Source organism: Alexandromys fortis, unplaced genomic scaffold (assembly GCF_014885135.2).
Source record: "Alexandromys fortis isolate MF-2015 unplaced genomic scaffold, M_Fortis_MF-2015_v1.1 scaffold_6, whole genome shotgun sequence".
Lineage (NCBI taxonomy): Eukaryota > Metazoa > Chordata > Mammalia > Rodentia > Cricetidae > Alexandromys > Alexandromys fortis.
In genome coordinates, this window is record NW_026067902.1 from 862,112 (window position 1) to 878,971 (window position 16,860).

The 16,860-nt window shown below is 37.9% G+C and overlaps 1 protein-coding gene across 1 annotated transcript in view; it reads right to left on the minus strand.

Moving 5' to 3' along the window:
* Positions 1 to 16,860, minus strand: part of Sptlc3 (serine palmitoyltransferase long chain base subunit 3) — a 123,026-nt gene that overhangs the window by 78,036 nt on the left and 28,130 nt on the right. The window contains exons 3-4 of the mRNA XM_050134314.1: positions 7,268 to 7,422; positions 6,491 to 6,639 (exon numbers count right to left, since the gene is read on the minus strand). Coding sequence (XP_049990271.1) covers positions 6,491 to 6,639; positions 7,268 to 7,422 — 304 coding nt within the window. The remainder of the gene's footprint in view (positions 1 to 6,490; positions 6,640 to 7,267; positions 7,423 to 16,860) is intronic.

The window sequence follows — 16,860 nt, forward strand, 5'->3', positions numbered from 1 at the left end:
TTGGTGTTGTTTATTTTTCAAGTTTTATTTAGGCAGCCATATTGTTGATGTTTCATGGGTTCAGTTGTCTGCCATATATAGAGGACACTATCTTCCAACAGATTACTTTTTGTAATTTTATATATAATCATGGCATTTTGATGTACATATAGACAGTGAAAATATCAAACAAATTAATATGCTAATTGACTAGCACAGTAACCCCTGTGTATGTATGTGCCTGTGCCTGTGTGTGCATGCATGTGTGTGTGTGTGTGTGTGTGTGTGTGTAGGGCCTCTAGAATACATTCCTTAAACAAGAAATTCTGATTATGGGGTTAGGGATATATCTTAGTTGGTAAAATATTTGCATTGCATGCGGAGGGCTGTGGATTCAGTCCTCAGTGCTGGCAGAAAAAAAAAAAAAGAAACAAAACTGTAGCATCCAGGACCTAGTGGTGGGCGAGACCATTGATGTTTTTCTCTCCCAGCGGTGTACTTAGACTCTGTCAGCACTATGAAAGCTAACCAGCAAGGAGAGAGTTTTCTTGACAGTCAAGGTTGATTTCTCTATGTCCTGAATCCCATACTAAGTGGTGTCTTCAGAGCAATAGGGTCTTACCATTTAGTTTTGATGGGCATCTAAAGGCAATGGCAGTATCCTATGTTGTTCTGGGTACTTCAGGGCCTCTCTCCCTAACTCACAGGAATAAACTCCCCGATTGAGATTTTCATTTAGCAATTCATGTCTCCTAGGAGCAGTACAGTCCTCCCAGGCAGAATAGATCTATTCCAATTCCTTTAAAGACATATTACATCTTAAAAATTAACCAATGGATCTTTTTTTATTTAAATTTGCAGTTTTGGTTAAATTATCTCCTATCCTTTATTCTCTCTTATCTCCCAATCTCCATACTCACTTAAATCTTTAACCCTAGAGTATTTCCCACTGTCCTTCCAGGCCACCTGTATTATACTATCAAGATGTAGATTTCTGCATAGTTTTTCCCCCTATCATTTCATTTCAGTTAAGTCTTCCCCATTCTCTTATTTTCTCACTCCCACCCCTTTCCATGTTTGAATCTTTTTGTTTCCGGAATTCTCTCTATTTTCATTTTACTCATATTTTACTACGTTCCCTTCCTTAATCATCAGCCCTGAAAGTCCCATATCTAATGACTTGATTTCCACATATATTCCAAATTAAATATACAAAACAAAAGATTTAAATGTGAGTCTCACATATAAGAGATAACAAGTGATGTTTGTCTTCCTGAGACTAGGTTACTGCACTCAATATAATTTTTTCCAGTTCCATCAATTTGCCTGGAAATTTTGTGAATTTGTTTTTCTTTACATCCAAGTAAACTTCTATTGTCTATGAATTCTATATTTAATTATCTGTTTATCAGGTAATAGGATAAACTGACTCTACTATTGCAAAAGGAGCAACAGTGCACAGGGATCTGCCAGTGTCTCTGTAGTGATAAATAATGGCCTTTGGTATTTGCTAGGTTCTATGATAGTTTTATCTCTGGCTCTCTGAGAAACCTCCAGACTGGCATCTATAGTAGCGACACTAGTCTCCATTCTCCCCAAAGTTTGTAAATGTTTCTCCTTCACCACAGGCATGCCACTATTTGTATTACTGATGATGGCCATTCTGAGTCAAGGAGACAGAAAACTGGGAGGGGTATGGAGTGGAGAGTACTAGAAGGAGCTGGAGGTGGTGGTGGGTGTAACCTTATTCATGGATACCAGAATTATAATTTCAGATACTTCTCTTGTGTCACAAATTCTTATCATGTTTGTCAAAAGGATAAAACTGGAAACATTACCCTTAATTTGCAGGAGTACAGATTAGAAAACCCCTGGATTACTTCGTGACCATCAAATGAGTAGGGCTCTGGTTTTAGCTGTGAGAAATCTGGCATAATGCAATACACTCTTTAGTTATACCTAGGAGAATTATTCCTAGTTTTGATTTCCTAGCAGTGTTGAGCAGCAAGTCACAACTATGCCTGGACTGTGTGTTTTATCTTCTGGAGTAGAGAGGAGGAAGATGTTAATCTGCAAATTGTCAACTTCTGGGACTCTCCAGGTGGTGTCTCTTTTCGGGCATTTACTGTACTGATGTAAAATTATTGGCATATTGCATTTGACATTATTATACTTGCTTGATTTTGCTGAACCTGCAAGGCCAATTTCCACACTTTTGGAGATATCTGTACTTGTTGAAATATGGCTTGGGTGTAACTCCTAATGCTGTGAGAGAAAGGACAATTACCTTGTCAGGACTCTATTAGGTCTCAGGGAATTGCCAAAAAGCTTTCAGAAACCAAGATATATTTTCACTTTTCTACTCTCAAACAATTTTTCTGAGAGTACCCCTCACCTTACAAGGACCCTTAAAGTGGCTTGAGAGTAATGCAAGGACATTTCATTAATCAGAATTTGCAATAATTTATCCTAAAAGGAACTGGCAGCATTTATGAATAATGGATTTGCTATATAGCAAAATAATTGAAGTGGGAATCTTCGTAACTTATATAATGAAACCAATTGATTATAAATATGTTTGTAGCATTGATTTGCATAAAGTTGTGTCATTAAAAACATCTTTTGTGGTAGTAGAACCTGTACATGCCAGAAAAGTACCCTACCACTGAGGTCACTTAAAAAAAATAACCAGGGCCGGGCGGTGGTGGCGCACGCCTTTAATCCCAGCACTCGGGAGGCAGAGGCAGACGGATTTCTGTGAGTTCGAGGCCAGCCATCTACAAGAGCTAGTTCCAGGACAGGAACCAAAAAAAAAAAAAAAANCTTGAAAAATCAAAAAAAAAAAAAAAAAAACCCATGATATCCACTTGATATAAATTCATTAGAAACTACTTATTCCCAGGGAAACTTGAATAGCTGACGCTTTATTTTTTAAAATATGTTTGAATTTAGACATATTGCTATTCCAAGCTGGTCTTTTCTTCAGAAGCTTGAATTAATGAAACTACACATTTCCTATATGAAGCTTCAACCCCCTTGGCAAGAAGCATAAGATTACTTGATAACTGGAATTCAAGAACAAGGACTGGTCAGGAAGCTTTGTTACAGGGGCAGGATAGAGTATTTACATGCTAATGGTTAAGGGGAATCTGAACTGAACACAGATTTCAGCACGTTGCACATTACTGGTAATGCTAGCACCGCAGCTGAACCTTTAGGTGTGAAATGTGTCCCCAGTGCATCCTTTCCTGTGGAATCCTGTGTCAAAAAGATGCGTTCATTCCGAAGATCTGAAAAATGAAAGCATTCGTGTCTACACCGAAAGCTGCAATTAAAGTTGAAGGGATGTCCTCAAGTGGGCATGTGCTTAAACTAAACAGGTGGTTTGCTTTTTATTTTCTTTTCAAGAGTGGACAGATCACTAAGGTGAGATGAGCACTTGTTAGCATAGGCAATGCCTGTGGCATTCTAAGCATTGTCTCTGTTGCGAACTTGTGAGTTAGAGCACTTAATAGTGCTCTAATGGTCTTCGTGACTATTAGCGCTATTGGGTGCATCAGTGCATAGGGTTTGGCGGTTTTGTGCAAACGATGTACTTCTACCGTACATCCGGTTGTCACCTTTGTGTGTGCAGGGGAAGAAAGACGAGAGAGAAATCACACATTTTTGTGGAGCTAGTGTGGGAAGTGAAGAGAAATGAAATAAATGCTTCTCCATGACTTCTACTAACGTAACCTTTCCTTGGCTTCAAGATGGGGGAGCAACATGTGTCAGGATATGTTCAATAATCAAAACTGACTCACTTCGTTGATTTTCTGGGTGTCTCTTAGCTGCTTGTCATTTTCCATTGACAGATATCATCTTCCAGGCATATGTGTTTGTCCCAAAGATCCCTGTTCTTTGAGAAAGTCAGTCATGCTATCTAGTGTCCGGCAGTCCTTAGAGTGTCCAAAGCAATTTGAACTCACTAGAAATGCAAAATATGTCTTTTTCACTTATGGGGCAGATCTGCTGTTACTCAGTTTACAACATTAAACATTTTCTTAGGACTATAAAACATATTTTCCAATCCAGTTACTTGAAAATTTTTTAGATGGATGGCTCTCAGAACAATGATATTTGTAATTCTTGCATGTTAATATTGTTTTTTATGTTGCAGAATGATTTCAGTTAATCCCTATAATTTATTTACTCCATCACTGATAGCCTCAGTTCATATTTCATCCTGTTTTTGTATGATTACTATAGATATCTTATCCTTGGACCTTTAATTATTTGCTTAAAAACTGTTAAAATTTCTGTCCTACAACTTGACTCAGATAGATGAATTGAAGAGATTTGGGGGTACGAAACAGTATAAGAATATAGGTTATTAAGATATATTATATCTGATATAATATATGATATACATTACTAATACAGATTCTATAGAACACTAAGAGCAGTATTCTTTCTCCATCTGTTTCTCCACTTATTGGTATGGAGAAAGAACACCAAACGAAACTTAGTCCTGCCTAATTTCTCTGCATTTGCTGATCTGCACAACCAGGGATCTGTCTGTGGGTGGCTTCCTCTGGCAGCAAATCATTGTCTGTGTCCAGCCTTTTTCCTTTGGTTTCTGTCTGCTACGATGAAGAGATATTCTCTCTTACTGAGTGGAGGTGTTCTTCATGACTGCCTTCTGACTTCAACCCTAGCACTAGTGTCACCAGCTCTTGAAGAAACATCCCAAGAAATCCCTCTGTGTTTCTACAAGCTGGAGGTGTTCCTCTAGTGTTTGATACATCATCAAACAAAACATTATGGGTATCTCAGGTCTAAGTGGAGTCGAACTGCCTCTGTCCCAGGACACAGTGCTACTTCATTTACATCCCTATCTCTAATGCCAAATGGAAATTAATAAGAATCCCTTGTTAAGTAATATGAGTAACCATGATTGGCTCTGGAGATTGAGCCAAATATTTACTGTATTTGTGGATAAAATCTAACACTGAAGGTTGAAAATGCTTGGAAAAGCCTATTATTTCATAAGCATCATATATATATATATATTCATATGAAAAAGTTTAGTTGTTGGAGTTATCCAGCTTAGGGAATTATATTCATCCCAGAAGCAACAGGATGCCAAATAAAAATTCTTGTGCCAGCCAGATTTGTGATAAATCCTTATGTGTTGCTGGTCAAAGGTGATCTGGAAACCGTAAAACAATACAATCTGTTGTCGTTGCTCTTGGTTGCCTACTATTGCTGAAGACAATACATATATTGCTCAAAGGAGATAGAGAAATCAATTTGGTAATGACCAGGAAGCCTCCTTTCTGCTGGCTATCTCTCCCAGTACTGGAAGGTGCTATGCAGGCTGCCAGAGGAAAAGTCATCAGCAATCTTACCCAACTGTGAACCCTGAGAACTGTAATATGGACTGGGGCAGCAAGCTACACTCATAGGTTAAATAGTGAATGCTTTCTGCTTGGACTTAAGGCTTTTTTCGTAGCAGGAAATACAAGCCTCACATGAAATTTGGCCAGGAAGAGTTTTCAGCCTCCGAGGTCAATCTACTATTATTATTTTTGCTAAATGGATCTAGTATAAAACTGCACACAAATTCATATCTTTCTACTTACAGATCAGTGCAGCTCTCTAGCCTCATGGTAAACCATCAGTGGATGGGAACTGATGTAAAAACTCGAAAGTATTCAAAGAGCATGCTCAACCACAAAAGGTTCATCGGTATCACATCCCTCCCCTAAGTCTTAACTCAGGGACCACCACAGAAGATCCCATAATCCTGAGATTTTTGTCTTCAGAATATGGGAATAGTACCACACAGGCTTCTCAGAGCACAGGAATTCTTAAAGAATAAAATAAATAAAAGAAATGCTACATAATAAAAAACACGGTGAAGAGTTGTAAAGAATTTTTTTAAAAAGCAAGTATCTGAAGTGTCATCTCTTTCCCATAAATTTTACTCTTTCTATGAGAAAAAAAAGTTATTTTCTTTTCCACAAGAGAAGAAAATAGTGTGCTCCATTTTGTATATTCAATAATTTATCATTCATTCATTCGTTCATTCATTCATTTAGTTAGCATAGCATTCCCTCTGCTCAGGCTATTTCCATCTGAGTAGTAGAAACATTCATATATGCATATATAATGCAACAGCAAGATTACTTCAATCAGTGATGAATGCCATTAGGAAAAAAATGAGGGTAAAGAAAAAAAAAAGGATGTCCTCAAGGAGACATGAAAAACTGTGTGACAAGAACAGGATGACTGACATTTTTAAAAAGATGCTTATATCCCTTCTTCTCCCCCTCCTTTTTGTCCTCCTCCTCCTCCTCCTCCTCCTCCTCCTCCTCCTCATTCTTGCCTTTCTCATCTTTCTTCCCCCCCCCCTTCTTCTGTCTTCAATTTCATCACATTTCTTTCAGGTATACAACATCAACACAATCATGATTTGATATGTAGTACCATGACGCTGAAACTTGACAGGACAAAATCCTGTACTTACCCATTTCATGTCTGGTGCTGGCTACACCTACACCATACTTTTCTAAAGTATCCTTTACCGTCTTCATTGACTCATCGTATTTGACTGCAAGCCCAAGATAGTTGTAGGAGCCCATGTTGATAACATCTTTAATAACTTTTCCAGTGTGTCTATAGGGAGATAAGCAAGTGAACACACAGTACTATCTTATTTGATATTCTCCTGCCTCAAAGACTTCAGTTTGCCCAAGCCTGACACTGTCTTTCCCATTTTAATGTATGCTGTTGTGTTTTTTTTTTTTTTTTTTTTTTTTTTTTTTTTTTTTTTTTTTTTTTTTTTTTTTTTTTTGAGGAATATAACCGGATAGTAAGGTGAGGCACAACATTAGTGAAATGTCCTGGTACCCAGTGTATTACTAGGCACTGGTTTTCCCTGAATGGCTGATTTTATGACTGGTTGAAAGTGCTGCAGAACGTTCTAAAGTAAAAAAGGTCACAGTCATCACCGAGTCCATCCTTGAGAAAGCAGAAAGGTACAATTTGACAAGGAAGTTGACAAAGGCTCTTTCAGGTTGACGGTCTATGCTGTGCACCTGTATAACCTTAATTACAATGTAAAGAAAGCCCGCTTGGCAATTTAATCCTTTTTTCTTCCACCATATCATGAGAACTTGCAAAGAGATGAGCAGATGAAGATGAGCCTCATCCACACCTTAGCTATTTCAGTTCTGCAACTTGTGTCCATGCTAGAGTTTACCTGAGTGTTTCCCCGCCAAGCCCTCCCAGCTGGCTGCCTCACCTGAATGTCCAGTTATAATCATCAGACACTTTCTCCATTATGTCAATGTGGGGCCCTGGGACACTGCAAACCGTCTGATTCCAGCTGTCTCTGATTCTCATGTAAAGGTTCCTTTTATAAAAATTCTCAAAGTCCTGATACAATGGCACAAAATCCTGTTACAACAGAAGTGGAGAATGAAGGTTAGTTTTGGTCTTTTTTCTTTTCTTTTTTCTTTTTAAAAAGATCTTATTTGCAGCTAAAATCTAAGAGAAATGAAAGATCCTGGTTTATTCACAAAGAGGACTTTTGTTGAGCAAGAACAGGTGGATGGGGAGCAGAGGGAGCTCACAAAACTATAGGGCCTCCATGCCTTAAGAATCTGTGAAAAAAAAATATGGGCTCTGTGGCACATGTTTGTAACCTCAGCTTTTTAGGAAGCCTCGTTAGGAAGACTGAAAATTCAAAGCCTGCCTTGGCCGCAGAGTAGATGCAAAACTAGTCTCAACAACTTCATGTGATTCTGCCAGAAAATAAGAAATAGAATCAAGTGCCAGGTGTGGTATCGCTGTGGTAGGCTTTAGATAGAAGGTCCTAGATTCAATCATTGGTGGTGCCAAGTAAAAAAGGGTAACAAAGATGCTAACTCAATTCAAGAGAAAATGGCAGACAAGGAGTTTCTTTACTGTCCATTTAAAAAGGGGTAATTCCAGTTGTAGGGTTGGGATGTATTGATACTCAAGCAATTCTGTTGGGGAAAATAGTTGAGATATTAATATTGATTTTTGAATCTAAATACTCTCATGCGCCATGCTTTCAGGGTAGGTGGATGTGGGTGATGGTAGGAGTCTTCACTAATCATGAGGACCTTGATTTGAGGGCACAATTTGAAGTACCTGCCAAATTGTGGGTGGCAGAGAGCTGCGGCATGTTGAGCGCCAGAAACTGAGCTGACAAGGTTTTGGAGGGACCAGGGCCTCTTTTGTAGGAGAGGTAGCTGCTTATGTTCCTGTACAAAACGTCACCAATGAATTTAAAGGTTTGCAATGAGCAGTGGCTTAAACCAAAACATCTATGATTTTATCAGATGGTTCATATAGTTTATGTTAGGCAGAAAACACAAAAGCCTTACCTATTGCCTGAGTCAAATGCTTTGTGTATTTACAGTGATAGCGCAAGGGAGAGATTCAGAACTTGTTGGAGGAACTGGGGAGACTTTATGATTAAAGAACCTTCTAGGGGGTGTTAAGGTAAAATGAGGTTGTGAGGGGCAAGAATATAAGTGAGGAGGCTACACAATGTGAGTAGGCTTGCTTGCTAGAAATACGGAGAGCATTGGAGGAGAATGAGTGAGAATATATCATCTGGTACCTCATGTTGGTCTTTGTTCAGAATTCACTTCATCCAAAGACAAAACCAACGTAAAAGCACCACAGGAAAAAGTGGCCATGTAGGAAATAATAATAATAAAAAAAAGATCATGGTATTTTGTAGTGTTTTTTCAGGCTTCTCGGGAAAATCAACATGTATAGAACTAAAGGGAAAGGCATAATGTTGCTCTAAAACCTTGCAAAATAGTATTTTCGTTTAATATAAGAAATGCATAAGTATTAGTTAATATCTATAAAGAGCTTTCTTAGGCATTACAGAACTTTAATATATTGGAGTCCATATTGTGGGTTCACAATTTTTTTGTCCTAAATTTGTTATTTGAGAAACATCTACAGAGGTTTCCTTTTTGTAGATCTATCAGTGATAAACTATTTAATATTCTAGCATCAAGAAAAATTTTCATTTATTTTTCATTCATTCTTGCTGAAAAATGCTTCCAATTACATATTTTAGTTATCATTTATTTTATAAATGTTCTACAGATATTTTTCTATTGTGACATAACTTTTAATGCTAGCTTAATAAGTCCAATGATGAGATATTAACATTTGTTTTTAATTTCTGCATATTTCTTTGGCTATTTTTACAAACTCTTTTTCTCTGTTGTATTTGTTTACCTCCTTTAAGACATTCTTGATGAGATAGGTGTTTTTCTGCATGGTATGAATATAGACAACAATAAATTATAAATCACTGATTCTTGATAAAAAAAAACCAACGTTAAGATTCATGTGGCCTCTGAATACATTTCTTATCCTACCTTCTAACTTTCCCTAGAGTGTGGAAGCGCGAGGGAGACTTACACAGCTGTCTGAGGAGACTCAGCTTCATCCTACAGTCAATGGGAAGGCACTGAATAATGAAGAATAAACTTTCTCATTGTCGTTGTCATCCTCTCTGCTCTTCCTCATTGCATGGAGCTAGTTTCCTGAGAAAGGACCACGGGAAAGCCATTGTGCGACATCTCTCTATGCTTCTAATTTGCCTACTCACTCCTTGAGTTGGTTACCTCTAGAAAAAGATGCAGAGAATATGCCACTTTGATGGCAAGTGGCTGTACCCCAGTCACATTCCTTTCTGTTATTTCACATTTTGCTGCTCAGTGACAATGACATGATTTCTCAGGGGGAAATTATGATTTTGTGTAGGAAAAAATTGCTCATAAACACACATGAAAGGAACTTCCTATTGCATGTAAATTTGTCACTCCACTGGTTGCATTCGACAACTTCAAATCACTCAATTTCTCTAATAGCCGTGATACAGGTCTTATTATTAAAATCTGTAAGTGTATGTGGTGAGTCATAACATCTTTTCATGCTTTCACAAGGGAAAGATACAATTGGTTACCTCTCCAGTTTCATAATTTTTTAGAGTGTTTCTTGCTTTGCAAATTAGTTTAATGAAGATTTAGTATTCCAAAGGCAGTGATTGCGATAGGACTTATTGTAGAGGACAATCTTCAGATTTGTCACTTGGCTTACTTGTTTATTTATTTATTGTTTCTGATGTAAAGAGCTTGGTGTAATAGAGACAATAAGGACACAGTCATTTGGGGATATGGGAAAGAGTGAATTCCGCCTAAAACCATAGATACAAAAGAGTATTGATCCTTCTTAATTATGCCAGTCATTTTGTTTTCTCTTAAATTATATGATAAGTTTAAAATGATACAGCTTTAACAGAAAAAGTGACAGAATGTCAGAAAACATCACTACATACACTAGAAATTGTAGCTAGCCCAGAGTTTGAGTTTTGCGGGATGCGTAAGTTCTAGAGAATAAGTGGACAGAGTGGTGGCTATATTTATAATAATGTACTGTGTGTTTTAAATTTGATAAAACAGAAGATCTTAAATGTTCTCAGTACAAAAGAAAGAGAGATAAAATGGTTGTAATAGGGAAGAGACAAAACTCTACTTATTTGTAGATGATATGATTCTATACATAAAACACCCTAATGACTCCACTGGATAATTTCTACAACTGCTAAGTATATTCAGAAAAGTAACAGGATATACAATTAATATAATTATATATATATATATATAATTAATATAATTATAAAAGTCAGTAGCTTTTATACATGCTGAGAAATTAGCAATTAGGAAAAGATCTCATTGATATGAATCTAGAAGAAATCTTGGAATAAATCTAATTAAGAAAGAACTAGAATAAAAAGAACTTTAAGACATAGAAGAAGTGTAAGAAGAGGGAAAGACCTCCCGTACCTAAGAACTAGGATTGCTATTGTAAAAATGGCCATCCTACTAGAACACAATTCCTACTAGATTCTTCACGTAAATAAAAAAAAAAAACCCTTAAATTTCATCTGGAAGCACAAAAAAAATTCAGAATAACCAAAGCAATTCTGAACAAAGAATTGAAATGCTGGCTTCTCAATAGAAAGTTGAAATCTGATTTCACCAGTGAACTCATTTTCTAAGATAAATAGAATTTTCATGTTTTTGGAGTTCTTTTCCCAGCCTATCTGCATACTTTTATAGATACCTTAGAAGAGTGGGCTTGCTTTTGAGGCAGAAGATGCATGGGAACAAGCCTTATGAGGAGATTAATTTTTTTACCACCTAGTCATATCTACTGTGTTTAAAGGTATACACTCACAAACAAACACAAATTAATTTTACCTTTTGTGTGTGTGTGTATGTGTGTGTGTGTGTGTGTGTGTGTGAACTATTTGAGGGATTTGTTCCTTCCACTGTGTGTCCCATAGAACTAACTGAGGTTTTCAGACTTGGTGGCAAGTACCTTTTTACCTATTGAATCATCTTGCTGTTCTTTGTTTATTTTTTAGTTACAGGTAAGACAGGCATGAGCTGTACAGACAATTCCTGGACAAAAGAAATGGAAATTAAAATTCCTGAGACTGGTAGTTTGAGCAGAAGGAGTTTGAGGAAGAGCAAGGAGGTCTTTGAAGTAGAGTAAGTCAAGGGAGCATGGTAGAGAAGATGAATTAGATACAGAAGAGGGGACCACATTCTGTAGAGAACCCCCGCAGGTTTGCTTTTTGGTTAGTGACTTGGACATACATTAGTTCTGTACAAAGATGGGATATGGCTTGACTTGGGAATCATGTTGGTTGTCAGATGAGAAGAGATCATAAGGTTAAAAAAATTGACATCAATTTCATTGAGTAAGAGAAAATAGAAAAATTATGCCACAGCATGATTGGTCAAAATAAAACAAACAAAAAAGCCAACAGTCATCTAGTGATAAACATATTTTGAACACAGGGCGATCAACAATTACTGACAAATTTGACTTGGGGTTCAAAATAAAGGGGAGCACCAAGGATGACTTGAAGGCTTTTGTGAGGAGCCCTTGGGGTTTTCAGAATCACGATTTACTGATCTGGGAAAGATTTTTGAAGACAGTGACCTGGAGGGGAAGCTCAAATGTACAATTTGTAGTACTGGATGAAGATGTAAGAATGTAGATTCTCATTTTCTTTTGTTTTCACAGTAAAATAGGAAGCAATAGGTCATTGTTACAAAAGTCAAGAGGTACTGGAGACTTGAAGAGGGAACAGAATGTAGGAAATAGTTGCCTAAGAGTCATTAACTAAATATACTAATGTGATTGGCAGGTATTACTCAACTACCTGGAATTTATTCACCGTGAATTTAAGGGGAAATCAGTCCTCTTAGGCAACAGTGGATATCAAGTAGAGTTTGTATCAAAGCCCATCAAATTCCAACTGAATAGAGAAAGGAGAAAGTGAACACAGGGAACTGAGAGAGCTTAAATTCTGTGACTGAGGCCTTGATAGATGGGATGGGGTACAGTTGCTAGAGGCAGCCCTGGAGGGAGAAAGCCGATAAAGACAAGCCCTTTGGGCTACCCAGATGATTAGGATGTGTGCTCAGGTTTAACTCTTTCCTGTCCTCAGCTGTTAGTCATTGACGGTGGGCTTCAGGAAATAGCACCTACATGGGCCACCTTCCGTGGAACTGAAGGGAAACTAGCTCGACAAGGAGAGGGAGATGAACACCTAGGGACAGTAAGAGATAATGCTGCCACCACATGAATACTGGTGATGGCTGAACTTCCAGGGAAGAATTTCTAGAATAACAGGCATTGGCTTCTCCTATGATCATGTTTAGAAGCGAAAGATCTTGTTGCTATGGAATCCTCATTAGATTATGAATATCATCCCCTAATCTGTACATATCACAAACTTGAAAACTATTTTTCCAAATCACTGAATCATAGTTTTGCCTGCACAGTAAAATCACCCAGCAAGATTGTATGTACCTCTTTATCCAGGCTTCACCTCGAAGTAGTTGAATCAGAGGTTTTTTTTTTGTGTGTGTGTGTAAGGCCCAGGCATTGGTTTTCTATTAAAACTCATTGATTTCAATGAGTAACCAAGGCTACAAAGAACTACTTTAATATTACTCTCTTGCAAACTGAAGGCTAATATAATCAGTTCCTAAGGCTACCCCAAGAAGCTCTCTCTAGACCCTCATGGGTCTATACAGCAAGATCAGTGTCTGAACCCTTGTCTGCCATATCACCTGGGTACTCTAATTGCCCTATCCTTCACGTTGTTCAGGAGAATGCCTTTTTAGGGCCATTCTGCTGTTGTTTTGGGTCCATAATATAGATGACACAGGACAAATTATATTTCATGTAAATGTGAATATTCATGTAAATTTTTTTACAGTTGCTACTTGTTGAGTCTTTTTTGTTTCACGTGGGTGCAGCCAGAGAAGCCTGTATTGTTTTTGATCAGGTGTCAACACCATTCAGAGAGGAGGCAGTGTTTCGACTAGTGTGTTTTATATCAAACTGGCGTCCTTTTCCTTTCTTGAGTCTACTGATAGTTTTATCAAGAGTCCTGAGCCTGTGTTGTAATCATGGATTGCAGTTTGGAACTTGGTATTCTTTTTTCCTGGTTAATCTGGGTAAAGGAGATTATCAAAGCTGAGCTAGGCGCTTCTCCCTTACTGAGATAAGGCACCATGACCAAGGCCATTTAAGGAAGAGAGAGTTTAATTTAGTTTATGGGTCCAGAGGCAAAGAGGCTTGGCAGCAGGTGGAGGGTACTGCAATAATACCAGGAAGTTGCAAGCTCATGTCTTGACCACCAAAACAGAGCAGAGAGATTAAACTGCAAGTAAGGTGAGACTCTGAGCTCTCAAAGTCCTCTCCCACTCCTCCCACAAATGACACACTTCCTTCAATAAGGCTATACCTTGTAGAACACCGGAAACATGGCCACCAACTCAGGACCAGATGTTCAAATCTGAGCTCATGGTGGGTATTCTTAATCAAACAAGTAAAAGAGCCTTTATGTTTTGCAATCAAGTTGAGGGCATTTGTGTAAGAAATCAAAACTGCGTAAAAACAAACAAATATTAAATTTAGGCCAGTATTCCATTTGGAGAAGTGAAAGAAATAATAGGAAAACTGAGTCAATCAGTTCTTATATTTTGGTTGTGAAAGGAAAAGGGGAAAATAAAAGCGTTTTTCTGTGTACAGTCTTTGAGGAAAACATTAGATCATCTCCACTCCCGGTTCATAAATGTGCTCTTTTTTCTGAAGCTGTTTTGCCCATAGCTCATTTGTTCTAAGTAGGCTATGTGCTATATATCACCAGTGATGGTATTTAGAAGACAAAAATGCTCATTTTCACTAAAAGAACCATAGGCCATTGAAAAATAGCCTATCACATGCTGTGATGAAGAGTTTTTAAGATGTGATTTAGCTAGTTTGTTAACACAAGGCAAGGATATTGACAGACATACAGGGGATTTAAAAAATCAAGAGTAAGACTACAGATAGGATTGGGAAGACTAAATCACATCTAAAGAATATAGTCATTTATAATTATAACACTTTAAATTTCTAAAGGATCTCAAATGGGACAAGTAACAACTATTAAAATCGTTGGCGAAGTCACCAGCCTGGTTAGAGGAGAAGGCCAGTTCAGGCACCCTCTTCTCTACTGCTAGGAGTCTTAGCTGCGGTTACCCTTGTGAGTTCTTGGGTGTTTCCTTGTCCCCAGGTTTCTCCTTAACTTCACAATGGCTCCTTCTATCATGATATCTCTTTCATTTCTCTCCTTCTCAGTTCCTCCCCAAGTTGACTGTCCTGTTCCCCCATGTTCTTATACCCTTTTTCTCCTCCTGACTCCCAGTTTACTTGGGAGATCTTATTTATTTCCCCTTCCTAGGGCAATCCATGTGTTCTTTTTAGGGTCCTCCTTGCTATCTAGCTTTTCTGGGACTGTGGGTTGTAGCCCAGTTATCTTTTGCTTTCCATCTAATATCTGCTTATGAGTGAGTACATACTGCGTTTGTCTTTCTGGGTTTGGATTACCTTACTTGGGATGATTTTTTTCTAGTTCCACCCATTTGCTTGCAAATTTCATGATGTCATTGCTTTTTTAGCACTGAGTAATACTCCATTGTGTAAATGTACCACATTTTCTTTATTCATCCTTCCATTGAGGGGCATCTAGGTTGTTTCCAGGTTATAGCCATTATGAACAATGCTGCTATGAACCTAGTTGAGCAAATGTCCTAGTGGTATGATTGAACATTCTTTGAGTATATGTCCAAAGATCTCTGGGTGTTGAGGTAGATTGATTCCCAGTTTTCTGAGAAACTGCCATACTGATTTCCAATGTGGCTGTGAATGTTTGCTCTCCCACCAGCAGTGGGGGAGTGTTCCTCTTACTCCACATCCTCTTTAACATAATCTGTCCTCAGTACTTTTGATCTTAGCCATTCTGACAGGTGTAAGATGTTATCTCAGAGTCATTTTGATTGGCATTTCCCTGATGACTAAGGATGTTGAGCAATTCCTTAAATGTCTCTCAGCTATTTTAAATTCTTCTGTTGAGAATTTCTGTTTAGATCTGTATCCTATTTTTTAACTGGTTTGTTTTGGTATTCTGATAACTAGTTTGCTGAGTACTTTATGTGTTCTGGAGATAACTCTCTGACAGATGTAGGATTGGTGAAGATCTTTTCCCATTCTGTAGGCTGCCGTCTTGTCTTATTTTCTGTGTCCTTTGCCTTACAGACCTTTTCTTCTGGTCTTGAATTAGAATTCCATCTCTGCTAGCTATTAAATTCTCTGAAGTTAATTTCATCTTTCTTTTGTCCGTTTGCTCTTCTGGAACTGCCCTAGAGATCCTGTATATATCTTTGCCTTGACTACACATCGCTAGACTGAAGACTAGCATGGGAGTTGCCACACAATCCAACGTGAGAGTTTTCTCCCGAGGTTCTTCTTCAGCTATTCAGCTAGACTTGTCAAAGAAGAATCAATCACTTTGCTCTTATGACAATCTTTCTGCTTTCTTTTCCATCTCAATGAATGCATAGTTGCCCACACCAAAACCCTAGGTGTGGTCTTTATCTCTCTGTTTCTCCAAGTAAGATTGACTATTTGTAGTACCACTTCTCAAACATCTCCTGGCTTTAATTCTTATCTCTGCCCTGTTGTCACTACCTTGGTCCCATCCCCACTGTCTCACTTAGATTTTTTTTTTGTACCAGTGTTACTTTCTGTAATTTATTTTTCATAGTGTAGAAAGAATAATCTTTCTAAATCTACAAATATACATTTTTCTGTCAGAAATTTGTCAATACTGTCACATAATAAACATTCCTGGATTATAAAACAGTTATAGTCTGACCCCATTTGTTTTTCCACACAGTCCTTGTCCTCATACTCAAGCATTGGAATTCTTTGATTCCTTGTATATTGCAACACTTCCCCTTACTCCTGGACCAGCTTGTATCACTGTCCTATCCTTAAAGGATACCCACCCTTTGCCTTACCACTTGCTCTTCCACATTCATAACTTAATTTAAGTTTGTTCATCCCAGGAGCCTTTTCTCAACATCACATTCAGGCCAGGATATTTTCCAAAACACTCCTACTATCCTCTCCTAGTGCCTACTACTTATTTCTCTGATGCTTCTTGTTGCATCTTTTTTTTTATGGCTAGTTCTTTCATGGTAGAGACTATATCTGTCCTGATATTCTCTTATTAGCTTGTACCCAAAGAATCTCTCAACTTTCATTAGAGAAGCTTCACTTTGCAGTGCATTGTGATTGACATAGACACCTTCAACTAGATAAGGTGTAAAGGATGAGAGGCTGTAAAATGCTCAGCCATGAAAGGAACATTTACATAGCCCTCTTTCCTCTCAAGGTTTAGGGATCACTGGGGAAGAAGAGGCC